Here is a 17,639-nt window from a genome sequence, read left to right as displayed (position 1 = left end):
GGCTACCGGAGCGTGTCACAGATCTAAGAACAAATCATCGTTATTATCATGATCTCGATCCGATTCTCATTATACAGATCTAAGAACATCATAATATATAACCAAATAATATATAATAAAATATAAATAATAATAAAAAAAGAGATCGTCGTAGCGTGTCACAGGTATCATCACTCACGTGATAGGACACCTATAACTAACACATATATATCTTATTCTAAATATTTTATCCATCTCAACATATATCTCTCTATTACCCCTCTAAACAATCTCTCTTCTTTTACTATAATGATGATTGAGAGGGTTAATTATATATTTAGTATTCAGGTCCATATACTTTAAAATGTTATATTTATATTTTTATAATTATAAAAGTAAAATATCTAGATCCATTTCTTATAATATCATTGGTTTTACCAATGAAAATATAAAATATAAAATAAAAAGATAATTTTAATATTTCAATTGGTGGTGACAGATGATAGCATCGCAGGGCCATGATAGCTATTATGAATTAGGAGAACAACGACAAGAGATAAGGGTTGCTCTACATTTGTATCGACATTGATGCAATTGTCAAGCAACGAAAGGGCCACTACTGATGCACACACCAAGTGGCCCTTTCGTCGCTCGGTAACTATGTCGACATTGATACAGGTACAAAGCGGTGAAAAAATCATTCGAGAACTGTGTCGGTATCGACTAGATATAGAGAGACCCTCATCTCTCATTATTATTTTTTTCATTCACAATAGTCATCACCAACATCGTATGTCATCCCGAATGATAAAATTATATTTTTATCTTTTATTTTTATAATTTTATTAATAAAATCGATGGTTTTATGATAAATAGATTTAAATGTTTCATTTTTATAATTAGAATATCGATGTAACTTTTTAAAATATAATAATCGAGATACTAAAACTAGCTATAACTATAGGGCTTAATATGCAACTAGCTCGAACAGAAATATTTGCAAAATATGCAATAACACCATTTCCCTCCATCTGGGAATTTGGTTGCATAGAGTTGTGCTGCTGATGCCAAGCTTCGAAAGTTCTTCAATGTCAACTTCAATCCAAGTAGTTCATTCGGGCATCCAATTCACATATCATACATCCAAACGCAGAACACATGAGAACCGAGAGAATATGATACTGCACCTTTATTTTTGTTCTCGGATAGTTGCCCATCACTGCAGCTTGCTTGTAGCCATTGCAGATTAAGATTGTAATCAGTCTATGTTGAGAGTGAACAATAATGACAACTATTTTTATTATGCAAACCATTACTAATATTTAAAAAGAAATATATGTATATATATATGTAGTTTTTTTTTTTTTTTCATTGTGCTCTTAGATACATATTCACCGGTTTAAAGTCCCCAATGGATCTACCAGCTAAGTCTGAAAGTTTTGGACAATGACAATCTCTCACCACCTTACCCACTAGCTTTCTCTTTGTTCTCATGTGAGCCACACTTGTACTTTTCATCTTCTCTGTGCAACTCCATTATTAACAATGGTTACTTCTAGACATTCAAATTTTGTTTCCATTCTGAATAAGCTTTTAAATTACTTATCATTCTAAGAAAATTATAGTCTTGATATCTATCTGACTATCTCCTGACACCATTGTTTTAGTTAGGACTTGTTTATATGGTCCTTACCAATCTTCAATTTTTCTCTCTGTAAAATTCTAATGCTATTGACTTGTTGGAAGTTGAGTGGTTGATTGAACTTAGAACGTTTCATATATATCCAGTAGTTAAGTTACAAAGGGCAGGTTTTTTGGTACAGTAACCTATGGACATATAATTTGTAGTTGAATTATATCTCAAATTCTTCACAGAAGTGATCCTCCAAAATAAGCTTTTAGTTTTCATATTGAACTTAAGTTCATAAAATTTCACACAAAAGATCATGATCTGTTTTCCACCATACTGCATTGAGACAACAGCTTAGTCCATTACTTCACATAAGTGTTTTGGGCTTTCTTCAATGGCTGGGGATATGTTGGCATATGTGATTGTACTCAACTACAGCTTTTCTGCACATACATCATTGCCTACTGTCTGTAATGAGTTGTTCTTAATTTCTTCCCTAAATTGTGGAACAAGAATGACTATTTCACTATATATTAAATAGTGATCAAAGCACAACCTTGCAGTGTTTTGAAGTTATTGGTCAAGCAGGTGCAGATGATCCAACATGGACATTGAATCAACAATGAATATGCTGTCAATAATTACACCAGAGGTTCACTAAATAGTGTTTCATGGGCCAACTGAGTAGATTTCCAGCATACTGTGCATCTTCATGAACACAAACTTTCTCAATCATTTTGGAGAGAGATTTGGGTGTGGCTACATCTTTCATAGGATTCATCTTGCATAGCTTAAAAAGATAACAAACGAAGGTATGTCTAAATGAAGTTTTCCATACATTCAGTTTATTTATTTGCATTCATGTTTCTGTCATCCACATTAACTTTTGTTGCAGATCAGGAACTGCCACCTCCATTATATTATGAATAGATTTGCTGTGTGTATAGTCAGTCATAGATGGCCTATATATACTTCTACAATTGCATCTGTTGTACATAACTATTCACCACTGCTACTGTGTCTAAGAGAAAGACAACATGACTGAGCAAGTTCAAGACAGTGGTTGATTCACTATGCTGCAAAAAACATGCACTAGTAATAACTATGATCTCAAAATATGATATCTTTTGCTTATGTCCATGGATAAATAAACAAATTTTTTGAATAATAATATATAGAAATTTTTCTTTCAATTTAGTTAAATCTAATGTGAAAGCCTCTTCTACAAGGAAAAGCACCAAATGTTTTTTTTTTCCTTGGCATACATCAAAATTTAAAAGTATACTGATGAGCTCAGATTTGGATTTTTCATGTTAGGTAAATGATCAAAGTAAACTTATTTTATTCCTTGTATGAAAAATATCACAAAATTTCAAAAAGACTAAGTTTATCCTTAAGTGAATATTGAAATGAGTCCTTTATATAGACTTATAAGTTTATCTTTAGATTTATATGGACTTTAAATCTAATGTGTCTAATAAGACCCTTCTATTATCCTTAAGTAAGATCAGACTAGATTACATCTGGGTAGAAACTAATATGTAAAAAAAGTAAAATTATTTTTATAGTATAAAAAGACATCTTTTATAGTGTCTGAATAGTAGCAACTCTAACTAAAATCTTCTAAAATATATTTCGAATCCAAATAATTACTTAAAATATTTTTTAAAGTATCTATTATTTTTTCTACAAAGAATAAATGATAAAAATGAGATTCGAGACCTTATAATAAACTATGAAAACTTTTATCATATAAACAAAGTGATATATTTAAAAAATATATCGGATGAGATTTTGAATCATAATCTCATATATTATCATCAAATTAATATTTAAAACATAAAATTTAAACATAATTGACCCATACAGATTAAAAATACTATCCATCTTTTTCATTAAATACGTGGAATGAGACATTGAGAACTCCAAACTCACCATTTAGAAGATGCTATGAAACCCAATCCCAGCTGCAAATTAAGTTGAGACACAAAAGACCCCCAAAGTCCATCAACTAAGGTTGAACACTGCACATTATACCCCACAAAAGGTCCTACTATCATTCTTTTCTAAGTAAAATTCTATGTATATATATATATATATATATATATATATATTTAAGGGTGATGAAACCCACTACTGTACTATATATATTTTTCTCTAGTAAGTGTAGCATAAAAAGGAGGAAAAGAAATGGGATGCATCGATGCTCCCAAACTGCTCCAACAAAACTCCATAAAAACAAGCACAAACCACAGATCGGCCGTAAGTCCTTTTCGGGATCTTTTAGGTGTCATGACGCTATCACCGTATGAAGATGGAAATGGGGAGAGGGTCCACTTCATGATTAGCTCATTCCTAATCATGCATTAATCATGCTCTTCTCACCTTCTTTATCATATCATTTCTTAAAGCTGATGTGCATTATGCTTTCTAAACCCGCATCGGCCGACAGGACCTGAAATCCATGTCGGATATCGGGCCAAAACCCCACACACATAAACCAAGCGAAGAACTGTATCTATCTGTTGGTGTCATGTTTCCAGAGCCTTGAGAGTCACTGTGATCGAATAAAAGGAAGAAAAAGGATAAAGACTTTGGTTGAATAATCATTAATCCCAACGATTTAAATTATAAGTTCTATAAATCCTAAACTTTAAATGTGAACGAAATTCATTGATAATTAAAGGATTTTGATTTAATCATTGATAATCTCATAATTATTAAATTGTTAGAAAAAAATTAACAAATTTATAATTTTCAATTAAAAAAAGAAGGTAAAATCATTGAGGGACTCTTCCTTGTATTTTGTGTTTGTGCTTAACATTTTATTTGTTTTTGATCAAATTTATGTAAAAAATTCTTAGTCTTAAAAACTTTTAATATAATATTTTTATTTTAAAAAATTTATATAGAATAATAATTTTACCTCTACTGTCCTTACAATCGTCGACCACCATTGTCGCTATCGCTCTCCCCCGTCCCTCTAATTATACAAGACGAAGATAATGACTAATGAGATAGAAGTTGGGATAATATTATTAGTTAAAAAAATATAATTTAAAAAAAATTATTTTTTTTTATAGAAAATTGACTGTTGTCTTTTGGTTGAGAATAGATCAATAGGTGGTGAGTAGATGATACAACCATATGTCTCTCATAAGGTCTACTTTTGGATCCCACTAATAATAATATTTATATATGTACTTTTATAATATTGGTGGTGGTTTTTATGGTTGCATTTGATATTTGTATCAAATCAAAACGTGCTATTTAGATTGACCGAATCGCCCTATAACTTTTCGAGGCATGATGTGGTTTCTCACTGACCCAATACATATGGGGCTCAAACATAAGCTTCGAGTGATACTAGGTTTTAGGATGACCCCAGTAAACCTAAATAGCATCGCCATCTATTTTCCAAAGGGGATGTACTTGCACACACTCCTAAATAATGTCGTTGTGAAGAGAGATCTATATGTGTCTTTGGTTGTAATAATGCTATTTATTATTATATGAAGTTTTCGAAAAAATAGTTATTTTTATTTTTCTCAAAAAAAATATCGCTCGTGAAAATTGTTTAACAATACTTTTTTTATTAATATTTAAAATATTTTTATTTGATAACTAATTATCTATCGATTTTTCCTTTCTTTCTTTTGTTTTTCTTATGGATCAGTTTATAATTATTATAATTATTAAAATATATATTACAAATTTTTTGTATTGTGTTGCATTAATTTTACACTATGTTATAGTATTAAAAATATTATAATATAATATAAAAACTGAACTGATTCATAAAAGAAAAGAAAAGATACGTGGCTAAGTTATTCAAAGTATTAAGAAAAATGAGAATTTTCTCGAGAATCTTTTCAACTATATAAATGTGTGAAAATTCGAAGGAATTAAGGATAATTAACTTTCAAATAGTTTATGTTATCTCATGGCCTACATATCGACGTGGTCGTCACCCAATCTATCACATCTCGTACGTCGACATTAATGGATGATTGAGATGTGATAAAAGAAAGAAATGTTGGAGCATAAATAACCAATCGAATTAGAGAGAGATTTGATGGATTCTTGAGGAGAAAGAGAAGGGATTGAGTTATTGATTAATAGATGATCGAAAGATCATCGGGATTTAAGAGTGAAATAAAATAAATATAAATAATATCAATAAACTTTTCAGCAATTTTGTTTAGAAAGTAAAATTGTTTTTGAGAGATACATCAAAGAGTGTTGCTTATTTATTCTAATTTCTAAATTATCTCGTAACGAAATAATCAGAGTAGTACATACATACATACATACATACATACATATATATATATATATATATATATATATATATATATATATATATATATAAGATTTAATATTATTGAATATACTTATAGTGTTTTTAATGTATCAATCAAAACGTTGTAAATCTCTTAAAAACATTATGACTTAAATAAATAAATATAAAACTCAATAAAAATCAACTCGTGTACAAAAATAGAGTTTCAAAATAAGAATTTACTTATTGGTTTAAAAATAAGAATAATAATCAAACAAAAAGATTTTCATGTTAGTTAGTATTTTTCTTATAATATTTTTGATACCTCTATTAAGCCTATTAAAAAAAGTTACTATTCACCATATCTTTTTTTACTATTAACAATCTCTTTGATAATATTTAAAAAAATAATAATACTATATTATTATTATTATTATTTTAGTTATCATTTTTATTTATTTATTTTTTCTTCTTCGTAATCATTTATTTTCGTTGTCTCATTAATGATTGTTATCTCTATGCTTGTTGTCGATGTTATTCGACCGACCTAACTTATCATTTTATCGATGTTGGATATTAAAAATAAAAATATTTATGTTTATTAGTAAAAGAATAACTGAAAAATATTAAAAATATATAAAAATATTATAACTAAAGATTTGGACCGATTTACTCTACCAATCTATTCATACGATGTATCGCATAGATTATATACTTTAGGGATTACAGCAAATGGGAGACGCATGAAAGAAAAAGAACTCGCCATACATTAAATTTAGAGATAAATACTGAAATTTCTAACTTTACAGATGGATATATACGTAATTTCATCTTATGTCGACGGAGCAGTTGACGGCTATATGCATACGAAGGTGGTAGTTACGTAAATACAATAAAAATGGGATGGCATTTGGGTAGTAACGACCTGATTCACGCGGCCGCGGAAGGCGCCAGTGACTGCCTCCCGACAATGCCACGGGCTACAGCCGGTGGCGCTGCCCCGTCTCCCGGTCACCCCGTTTTAAATTGTGGAACGCCCTCCACCCCCCCCTCGCCGAGGAGGAGAAGTAGCAGGGCTCCGAAGGCCTGGATCGAAGTGGGTTCCTCCAGCGATCGGTTCGCGGCACGGGCGTTGATGCAGCAGGAGTGGTCGAGGTGACCCCTCGTCGGAGCTCCGGCTGTGGAGGGCTCCCGTGAGTACACGGCGGTCTGTTTCGGCAGCGTCGGACGGAGTCTGTGCTCTCGCGAGGGTTCGTGCGGTGGTCGCGAAGTTCTGGTGAAGCTTACGGTGTCCTCGGTGTCGATTTGAAGTTTTGGTTCGTTACGGTAGGGGGTTTCTGCAAAAGAGTGATGATCTTGGGCTTTGGAAGTTGGATTGTGCCCCGTCCTTGCTTGATTTGGGTGGAAACGGTGGGGTTTTTCCTGTGCTCACCGAGATCTGTGGATAGGAAAGGAGGGGTGTTGTGAAAGGGTTGTTACTTTTTCGAGGAAAAGAGAGGATTTTTAGCTCGGGAAGTTGGACTGAGCCCCATCCCTGTTTGATTCGTTGGGCAAGGAGAGGTTTCCATGTCGGGGGCGCCCAAGGTGCGGTCCATGAATGTTGACGAACCGGAGGCGAAGCCGGTGCTCGGGCCTGCCGGGAACAAGGCTAGGTTGGTGGTTGCGGCTCGGAAGACTGGTTTGAAGTCCTCGAGGAAGGCGGAGAAAGTGGAGCCGGAGCTTTTAGATGAGAAGCAGTCTTCAACTTCTCTTGCTGATTCATCATCGCCGTCTCCTAATGCTGCTTCGGCATTGAGAAGGCACGAACTACTTCTGCGGTCCAACTTGTCGCTTAATGCTTCATGCTGCTCGGATGCTTCTGTGGACTCATTCTGTAGCCGGGCGTCTACTGGGAGGATCGGAAGTTCAAGCTTCTTGAGGAGGCCGAGGCGGATCGTTTCAAAGCCAGAGAAGATTGGCGTGAAGCTGGAAAAGATGGTTCCTGATGGTACGACAATGCCGCCACCGGAGTACTTGGATGGGAAGAGGAGGTGCGCCTGGGTGACTCCAAATACTGGTACGTTTCCTCGCCATCCGGTTGTGAATTTATGCTGCTGCTTGACATTTGTGAATCTCATTTCACCTTATATGTTAATCATAGAATACATATTTTTGCTAATGTCCTCCCAACCTTAAAGGTTAAGCGGGGTAATGCATTTTGCTGAACAAAAATGAGAAGTCATTCTTCTTCTTTCTTCTTTCTTCTTATCAGATCTTCAATTTAATAGCTTTTGTCTATTTGTATCTGCAGACGTTCAGAACCTTGGTTAATGCAAAGGGTACTGTTGTAGTCCTATTGGGATTTAGTAATGCTTGTCCTTTTAGTTAGGTTGTTCATCATTTTTGTTAAATACCTTTCTCACAAATGGTAAAGTTTTTGCTATAGATGCATACTTATAATTGCTTGAAAATGTTGGGTTACAGGCTCTTGAATGATTTTGTAAGCTCTTTTTTTTGGAATAGATTATGAGTGAAAACCTTCGATGCTGCAATAGTTCACTGAATATTTCAAACGCTTATTGTACCTTCATTTGTAATACCATTTTATTCCAACCAACAATTTTTTCTGTCTTGAATTTTTTGGATTTTTTCCAAGCTTTTGTCAGATTGGAAACCTGTAGCAGCTAAGGCATGTACTGCACCAGTTTCAACACAGTTCTACTTTTTTTGGTGGTATACATTTAAATTTTGTTAAGATTCTCAGATTATAGAAGTGGTCTCATAGGTTAGGTGATGAAAAAATATTAAGGCTGGGTCCATGGGACCACGTTCATGAAATCAATATTTTCTTGTGTTAAAATAAGTTGTCCATCGAATCCAGTAGCTTGTAAGCCTTATTGGGACCATAAGCATTACAGATTCTTCATGTTCTTTGTCATCTTATCCATGATTGTAGAGCACAATAAGTGTTTTCCATTTTTTCTTCCTACTTTCTGTCATTTTTTTCTTTATTGAAGTTGTTGCTCCTACTCATTTCTTTTATACATGAAACTTTTTTGATTCTATTGATCCCTTTCTTTACATGGAAAACAAATCATCTTGTCAAGTGAAAATGGAAAGCTTATTTATTTTTAGGAAGATCTCAGTTTTTATCGCCAGATTGGTGGGTTATTTATTGATCACAGATGTTCTACACCTGAATCTAATTGTGACTGCATGCTTTCAAGTTATTTGTCGCTTATGGTTATTTTAAGTGTCTCACTGTATGTGAATTGGGAACAGAAGAGTCTTTCCTAGTTTTCTGTGTATTAGACTGTGATATTGTGCTCATATAACCTTCTTTGGTTGTGTATTCTCTCTTTTCCACTGAAATTATTCCCTTGATCATCCTTCAATTTCTTCTTTCAATTCTATCCTCCATGAATTGCACCTTGGTTCCTTGTCATTCCTTGGCATTTTATGGCATGTAGGATTTTATTATCAATTTTGAGAATCTGGTCTGAACTCTGGATATTGTTTTGCTAGTCTTTACAAGTTATTGCAAATTATCCTATTTTTTATTTTTTGAAGATATATCTGCAGTTGGAGACTTCCTCCAAATTGGGTTGACCAACAAAAATATCATATACTTTATTTGTATTATAGATACTATTATGACATTAAATCCTGTGGCATTCACCATCCATCAAGCAATCTGATATTCTGTATCGAACATCATCCACTCTCATCATTCTAGTTGTATTTGCTATTTTGTTCATCCCCATTTTCTGCATACTTTTCAATATCTCGTGGTCCACTTGATCTTTATTGACCTCTTTATCCTTTTCTGAACATGGTTCTGATATTGTGGGATGACAAAAAGGATTGACCACAATCAATAATAGCAAGAAGTCAAAATTTACAGCTTGCTGGATTATGATTTTTTTTTATTGGTTGGAAGATGCATATTATATCAAGTTTTATGTTAATGATAGTTGAGACTAAGTATCATTTCCAACATTAACCAAGGTAGTAATTATTTAAAATGATTAGAGTTTAAAGTATGTTAAAATGGTCAATGGGTATTCTAATATCTTTATAATTACTAAAAGGGCATTCCACTGCTTAGGCTGTTACAAGCTGGGGTTTTAGGAGGATAAAGTATTTGAGCTTTGCCAAAACATGTAGAAATCCTGTTAGGTTGTTTGAATGTTTTACACTAGTGGTCGCAATGAAGCAACCCTAACCATGGTGCTAAGACTCATCTAAGCAACCTATCTCTATGTCCTTTATGATTTGAATTTTCAATGCTAATTCATTTTTCGCGCTCTCTGCTCCTATTCTGAGAAAAAGATCTTCATTTATCTATTACAACAGATCCTTGTTATGCTGTTTTCCATGACGAAGAGTGGGGGGTACCAGTTCATGATGACAAGTATGCAATTTCATCCATCGTCTCGCTCTATTGTAAATTTGAGAAGTTTGCAGTGGTTTGGTATATAACTTTTCGAGGTCTGACAATCTGAAAATATTTACAGGAAACTATTTGAGTTGCTTTCATTGTCAGGTGCATTGGCTGAACATACTTGGCCTGCAATTCTGAGCAAGAGGCACCTATTTAGGTAAATGTAACCTGTGACATGTCCCTACTTAATTATTAAAGAGTACACAACCTTAAAATATTCTGGTATATGTTCAAGGGAGGTTTTCATGGATTTCAACCCAACATTGGTCTCCAAGCTCAATGAGAAAAAAATCATAGTCCCAGGAAGCACTGCAAACTCCTTATTGTCAGAGCCAAAATTGCGGGCCATCATTGAAAATGCACCCCAAGTAATAAAGGTCTCTCTCTCTCTCTCTCTCGGTTCTATTTGGTGTATAGGGTTATCTCCTGCTTGTATATTTATATGATAGAAACTTCTGATTATTTCCGATAATTTCTTAGTATGTGATCTATATTTTCTTTGGATCTTTCTGTATGTGCACTGATCATTGGAAGCTTTATGGGTATGGATTTCCTACTAATCTTGTCTCATGCATATTTGGGGAACTTTGTTTTTGTTTGTGCTATTCACTGAAAAGTTGTTGTTTGGTGTCATGCCATTATCATCAAGGGTGTCATGACTTTTGCTCTTTTGATGTAGATCATAGAGGAGTTCGGATCATTTGATAGATATTGTTGGAGCTTTGTGAACCACAAACCCATCTTGAGCGGATTCCGAAACTCACGTCAGGTCCCTGTAAAATCTGCTAAAGCAGATGCTATAAGCAAAGACCTGATGCGGAGGGGTTTAAGGAGTGTCGGTCCAACAGTCATCTATTCCTTCATGCAAGCCTCGGGTATAACCAATGATCACGTTGTAACCTGTTACAGATTCAAAGAATGTGCAGCTACTAACTTATCAACGGATGGGGGAGAAGGGAATTTGGTTAATGCTAATCATAAGGTGGAAGAGAATACAATTGGAAGCGAGGAGGCAGGTGGTGTTGATTTGGAATTGCCAACGGCAGCGGCGGACAGACTGAACATTTCATAGCGACTACAGGGAGGTCCATGGGGGTTAATAATTTGTAACTTGATTCTGGAAGGTGGTTTTGTGCTTTCTCGAGGGAGAGAGGCCCTTGTGTATGATTATGCACTAACTTTATGCAATATGTTGGATGTAGAGTGTTTAAAATGCATTGTTGATTTGGTTAGATTTCTTCGGGTGTGCAGTGTTAACCCGGCTGGTGCAATTAACAATTCTGTGAAGAAGGTAGTTGGCTGTTTTTTTTTTTTTTTAATCTTTTGTTAGATGCAGTGTCAGAAGTAGGAGAAGTTGCAAATCAATCAATAGTTCAGTTTGTAAAATCAAACATTAGCTCACCTAATATATTCTTGATGCAGTTGGCTTGTTGCAATCTTCTTTGTCAACATATTCTTCTGGTAATTGGTGCTGAACAGATGGGGATTGCTGAGAGGATGCAGCTTGATTCTTCCAGAGTTAAAAAAGTATTTGTTAAGATTGATGATAAAGTGAGTCGAGATTTGATCTTTGTGAAAAGACTGAAAGGTGATAACTTTGGCCATTTAGCAGGAAAAGAAGTTCATGAAACTTTGGTTACTCTGCTTTTGATTTCAATGCTCAAAGCAATCAAATCTGAAAAGGCATTGCAGACTGAGATCACAAAGACTGCTTTTTTGTTTGTGCAAAAGAAAGCATGGCACTTGGGGGGGGGGGTGCCAATGCAGTAAGAGGAATTGCCCAAAAAAGCCTCCTCAATTTTTGTTGTTGTTTCTCTCCTGAAGGACTTTTTATGTTTTAGGTTTTGGACTAAATGCAATCCCCTCCACTGGTAGCTAAACAACTCATCAAATAATAGATGAACAAAAGAATAATAATATTTTTTATTCTTAAATAATAAAGCCAAATATGCATATAGTATAGTAAATATTTTTTATAAAAAAATCAAATTTAAAGAAAAATATACAGTAAAACAACAAATAAATTCAAATTTAAGTTAATCAAGACATGTTACAGATGCAAATAAATCTTAAAATTAAAATCCCTATTTTTCATTAATAATAAGAATATTAATTTTTATACACAACAAATTTCACCCAACCTCTCTCTCTCTCTCTCTCTCTCTGACTGCTACTTCCTTCAACAAATAAAAAGTTATCAGAATATGATAATAAATCTATAAAACATCAAAAGGGGCATTCTAAAACAATATAAAAAGGACAATAATATATTATAGGCAGGGCCAGTTTTGACCTGGATTCGGCCTAAAAGTCAATTTGGGCCAGTCTTCGTTAGTGCATTTTAATGTAGCCTCATCTCCTCTGGCCCACCTATTGAATTTTCCACATGAGGCAGCTCGAAGCAGCCCATAATTTTCCACCGGACCCGCTTGTGCTTTGAGATTCGTGCAGAATCCCGATAAACGGGTTCAAGATTCGCGCCCGATACGTGACATTTACTAGCGTCGAGCTAAAATAAAATATCTGTATAATAATTATGTGAATTATATATGATCATTGAGAGTGATGATTCGAATTCCTAAAATTTGATATGAGAATCAAAATTGATTGTTCTAATTTAAAATTAAAAAAAATATAAAATATAAATAGAGATTGAAAAGTCCAATGATCGATCAGTCCAAATTTTAAGATCAAAATCATTCGACTATATATATATATATATATATATATTCGATTTCGATTCGAGCGATTCTGAAACCGCGGTCACCCGACGGCGTTATCGGGTCGTGCACGAAGACGGCAACCATGACGTGATCTTTAAATCAAGTCAAAAGAAAAGCCCAACCGAGTCGCCGCCGATTCTACAACGTTACACAAAGCACGGCGAGGTTTTCGAACGCAGCAGCCGACGTCGGCGATGACGAAAGACTTCGTCGCGTCATTCCCCGGACGTGATGCTGACTATCGTTCCTTTAGTTTTATTTCCTTTTTATTCTTTTCTTTAGCCATAAGAAATGGTCTGTCTGGTCATCGAATCAATGGCGATCACACCGTATTCGATTTCTTTTGATTGTATAAATAAATATGGCGACGTTCAGTTTGATTCATTTCATCAAATGTGGTGAGATGTCAACCCTTCCGATTGGCTTCAAAAAAAAATATATTTCATTTTTATCGGGATTAGAGTAATTAAAATTTAATATTTTCATCCTTTTTTTTAATGAAATGGATTAATAAAGACTAGTATGTAATGTACTAATTATTTTACATGAGATATTGTCTATCATGCGACAATCGAGTCATAAATGGGCAGCGGCTGTTGGCTTTTTGTACACATCTTTATCAAGTCATAAATGCCTGCCGATAAATAAACTCTAATATATGTAGGAAATTAGAGAGAATCCTTGACTTTCAAGAAATGCCAAGTCAAGCAAAAAAGAACATATTTATATTTTAATGAATGTATGAGTGTTTTTGTAAGCAATCGACAAGAACTATAATTTAAATATATATATATATAGTAAATATAATTTTTTATTTAAATTAAATAAGCAAATACATAAAAAAAATTGTATGTAAATCTTATAAGAAATTTTGTATGGTTAAAATATATAATAAATATAAATATAAAATAAAATTTAAAAATTATTTTGATAATTTTATAATTTTAGATAAAGTCATAATATATTTTTATAATTTAAAAAATATATAAAATGAACATTTCGAATGCGAGAGCAAACGCATCTATAAAAATGCGTAGGCGGCTGATTCCTTTCACACGATTTGGTATAATAATTCCATATGCTCTCCGTTCCATGTCCATGCTTATTCCGTATTGTGCTTGACGGACTTGTGGTGGTAAGATGCCATGAACTTGACGTGCAATCTCTCTCCCTCTCCTCTCTCCTCTCTCACACAGTCAGTAGCGTTGGAAGCGAAGTCTGCTCGCTTTCATAGTCTCCGGATTGGTTGGGGTGTTGACGTGCGCCGGCGACTTGGGCGTGCTGCGACCGCTGGAGTAATCGTGCGCGCACGCGGCTCCGCCCGCAACTGCGACGTGCGCCGGGAGCTGCACGCTACCTCCTCCCGCCCGTTGACTCGACGGTCTTGTCCTCCTCCAAAGTCGTCTTGCTGGTACACCTCGCCCAACCACCACGCTTCAATTCCTCCTCCCTTCTTCCACTTTCATCACATCCATCGGTTAGCAGCTGATCCATCATCCTGCACTTGTTTCTCTGATTGTTTTAAACGCTACCACCATGAATTCCTTCTCTCTCTCACTCTCTCTCTCTCAAGTGGCGTGTATGGATGGCAAAGCCTGTGGAGGGAACCACTGTGATGTGACCTGAGCCTTCAATTCCAGCAAAATCCAAGTAGTTTCCAACTGGTGCTACGTATTGCGGCTTGAGGGCCACAGCTTGTTGGCAGGAAGTCTTGGCTTGACCTTCTACCTAGGAGGAAATCTCGACTGAGTTGTTCTTTCTATTGACCCATTTCTGTAGGTGGAATTCACCCTCTAGACAAGGCACTTGCAGCAGTTCTTTTCATGGTACAACAGTCTCAACCAAAAACAATTAAGAACTAGTATTTAGTTGAAATATAATTATTTAGCTATTTTAAATCGGATTTAAATAGATTGAATATATGCAAATAATATGAATTCCCTTATTCCATGCATCTTGATCACATACAAATCACATCTTATTCCTTCTGATATTAACAGATCAAATAGAATAGGTACTCGAGCGATGGAATTTTCCTGTTTCTAAGCTTGAATACGAAGCATACTTCGAGAACAAGAAAACTGTTGATCGTCTCGAAGAATCAATAATCTACTCATCATGATCAAAATTTCTATAAAGTAGTCATTGGGAGAACAGTATGGAATTGTTGACTTGTTGAATTCTATGGTCATTTGGTCCCCATCATTTGATGTTACATATTCTACCCGTCTTTAATTTGTGTACGTTGGTGAGACATTTGAGTCTTCGGTCAAGAACACCTCATCTCCATGCATACTACCAGATTCTTATATCCCAAATACAGTGCAAAAAGATTGATCAAGAGATGCTTATTACTGTTTTATGTATGTATATTATGCAAAGAATTATAAACAAAAGATGATGATGAGTAATAGCATTTCATAATCTATCTTTAATCTGACAAAATACGTTCATGTCCATGCACTGATAGATTCCTCAGTCAATATTTTCGGTTTTTGGATTCACAGACCAGAAGAACTTGCGCCCATGAGTCTTCTCCCGGTGGGACACTTGCAAACCTTCTCTTCTTGTGCCCAAGTGGGAGAAGAGAATTCATTGGGGCCAAACGAGTGGGACATGAAACGTTCTTCTGCACTGTGGAGAGTAGTGTGTCGCAAGGCAGAACCGAGGGAACCAATGGCCAGTGAAGGTGAGACTCTTTTCTGAGCTTTGAACTTGGAAACCTTGACTTCGTTGCCCACAATTTTAGACTCTTCGTGGTTTAGCTGAGATGGCACTCCAGTTTCGTTCCACTTCCCATCAATGTCGGGCCATCTTTCTGAGTGCAATAAATCTAATCCTTTTACTGGCATGAGCCTTCCGGTAAGAATATAGCGGAAAATTTCTGGCTCGATCCTGGAAGTGTTGTTCTTGAATGAGGAGGTGATGCTATGTTGACGTCCTTGTGGGTCTTCTGGTTCTTCTCCCCACCTGTTTCATCTTCATATCAAATTCTCTCCCATAAATTCGTCGCAGAATCCAAAGTTGCTTCTATATATACGAGAAGCAGCTTTGTGTCTTCCAACCTCCTTCACGCTGGTATTGCCTTCGTATGCAGCGAGCCACACCAGTTTGCTACCTCGTCATAGGCGATGGAGTCGACGTGGATCAATACATCATCTCTTGCTCTCGACCTCAGCGTCGGCCCTCGCTGGCTCCCCGACGAAGCTTCGGTGAGTGAACATATGCATCCCGCTTGCATCCTTCGTCACTGTAATCTGCTTTGGGAATTCCGTTTGCTGAGTTCATCGGTTTTGAGTTCGCAGAGACAGCCTCAAACTCGTTCGACGCATGCTCAGCAAAGTGTTTCGAAGAAAGATGAGGTGAGTTCTTCAAGAAGGTTGATTACGGACCGTATGCTGCTGCGTACTTACCCTCAAGCATGCTTAACCTGCTCGATAAGTGGATGACAGGTTGAAGTAGGACTGGAAGCCAAGTTGAATCAGATGAGCAAGGAGAATAAGATGCTCACGGAGATGGTCAGCGCCATGCACCACAACTACAATGCTCTCTGTAATCAGTTCTTCAACCTGGTAGGCTCCTCTCCTTCCAAGGGAGAGGCGGAGTCGCCGAGGAGGAAGAGGAAGAGCGAGAGTCCTGAAATGGTCAACTATGGCGAAGTGGGTTCTGAGAAGATCGATGGGGTTGTCAGCTACATCGAGAGCAACTCAAACGAAGACAATATGTTCAAAAGATTCAGGGAAGATCCTAAGCTCAAGATATCCAAGGTTTATGTCCAAACAGAGCCATCGGATTCGAGCCTGGTTAGTTCCATTAGCAGCCATGAATGGCTAATTAGAGAAGCGAGTTCTGGCTCTCACGTTCTTCCTTTGCTGCTCTTAGGTGGTCAAAGATGGGTATCAATGGAGGAAATACGGGCAGAAGGTTACCAGAGACAACCCATCTCCCAGAGCTTATTACAGATGCTCCTTCGCACCTACATGCCCTGTCAAGAAAAAGGTGCAGAGAAGTGCAGAAGACAGATCCATCTTGGTGGCTACATATGAAGGTGAGCACAACCATGGGCATCTTTCACAGGGAGCAGGTTCGGTGCAGAGTGGACCGCAGCCATGCTTGGTCTCCATCGGCCCTTCGTGCCCGACCATCACCCTCGATCTCACGCAGCGGGGATCTCAACCAGATCTTGTGAGGTTCTGCAGAGAGATGGAGTCACCGATGTTCCAGCGGCTGCTTGTTGAGCAGATGGCCACATCATTGACGAAGGATCCAAATTTCACGACTGCACTTGCGGATGCGATTTCTGGGAAGATGCCTCAGCATCCACCAGCTCAAAACTAAGCATGCTGTTGTTCGTGTAAATAGAGCTAGATTTGTAGCAGGGTTAGGTCAAATTTTGTTGGAGATTGCTGAGTTGAAGGCCAAAGAATTGTCCAGACACTGAGCAGCTTCCAGGTTCAAGCTCTTGTTCTTGGCAGCCAATAAGAACAAGTTCATACCTAATTTGATTTCTGGAATTTGCATATCCCTAGCGATTCAGTGTATAATGAGCACACTGTGCTACCGTTGTAAGGAGTAAGATTCGTTAAGGTTTATCTTCCTCTA

At 36.2% G+C, this 17,639-nt stretch overlaps 2 protein-coding genes across 2 annotated transcripts; both read left to right on the top strand.

Moving 5' to 3' along the window:
• Positions 1-6,955: 6,955 nt before the first annotated feature.
• On the top strand, positions 6,956-11,903 carry LOC135679194 (uncharacterized). The gene is made up of 5 exons (XM_065192680.1): positions 6,956-7,947; positions 10,227-10,284; positions 10,388-10,471; positions 10,550-10,691; positions 10,994-11,903. The coding sequence occupies exons 1-5, from the start codon at positions 7,458-7,460 to the stop codon at positions 11,384-11,386; spliced, it is 1,167 nt and encodes a 388-aa protein (XP_065048752.1). The 5' UTR covers positions 6,956-7,457; the 3' UTR covers positions 11,387-11,903.
• Positions 11,904-15,868: 3,965 nt separating this feature from the next.
• Positions 15,869-17,639, top strand: LOC135586049 (WRKY transcription factor WRKY76-like). The gene is made up of 5 exons (XM_065192679.1): positions 15,869-15,981; positions 16,135-16,249; positions 16,343-16,399; positions 16,490-16,840; positions 16,920-17,639. The coding sequence occupies exons 2-5, from the start codon at positions 16,169-16,171 to the stop codon at positions 17,373-17,375; spliced, it is 945 nt and encodes a 314-aa protein (XP_065048751.1). The 5' UTR covers positions 15,869-15,981; positions 16,135-16,168; the 3' UTR covers positions 17,376-17,639.

Source organism: Musa acuminata, chromosome BXJ1-7 (genome assembly GCF_036884655.1).
Source record: "Musa acuminata AAA Group cultivar baxijiao chromosome BXJ1-7, Cavendish_Baxijiao_AAA, whole genome shotgun sequence".
NCBI lineage: Eukaryota > Viridiplantae > Streptophyta > Magnoliopsida > Zingiberales > Musaceae > Musa > Musa acuminata.
This window is presented reverse-complemented; position numbering and strand designations above follow the sequence as displayed.

Coding starts and splice junctions, on each gene's coding strand:
- LOC135679194 (XM_065192680.1), top strand. CDS start 7,458: ATGTCGGGGGCGCCCAAGGTGCGGTCCATGAATGTTGACGAACCGGAG. Junction 7,948..10,226: donor CTGGGTGACTCCAAATACTG/GTACGTTTCCTC, acceptor CTATTACAACAG/ATCCTTGTTATGCTGTTTTC. Junction 10,472..10,549: donor AGCAAGAGGCACCTATTTAG/GTAAATGTAACC, acceptor TATATGTTCAAG/GGAGGTTTTCATGGATTTCA.
- LOC135586049 (XM_065192679.1), top strand. CDS start 16,169: ATGGAGTCGACGTGGATCAATACATCATCTCTTGCTCTCGACCTCAGC. Junction 16,400..16,489: donor GTGTTTCGAAGAAAGATGAG/GTGAGTTCTTCA, acceptor AGTGGATGACAG/GTTGAAGTAGGACTGGAAGC. Junction 16,841..16,919: donor AGCCATCGGATTCGAGCCTG/GTTAGTTCCATT, acceptor TGCTGCTCTTAG/GTGGTCAAAGATGGGTATCA.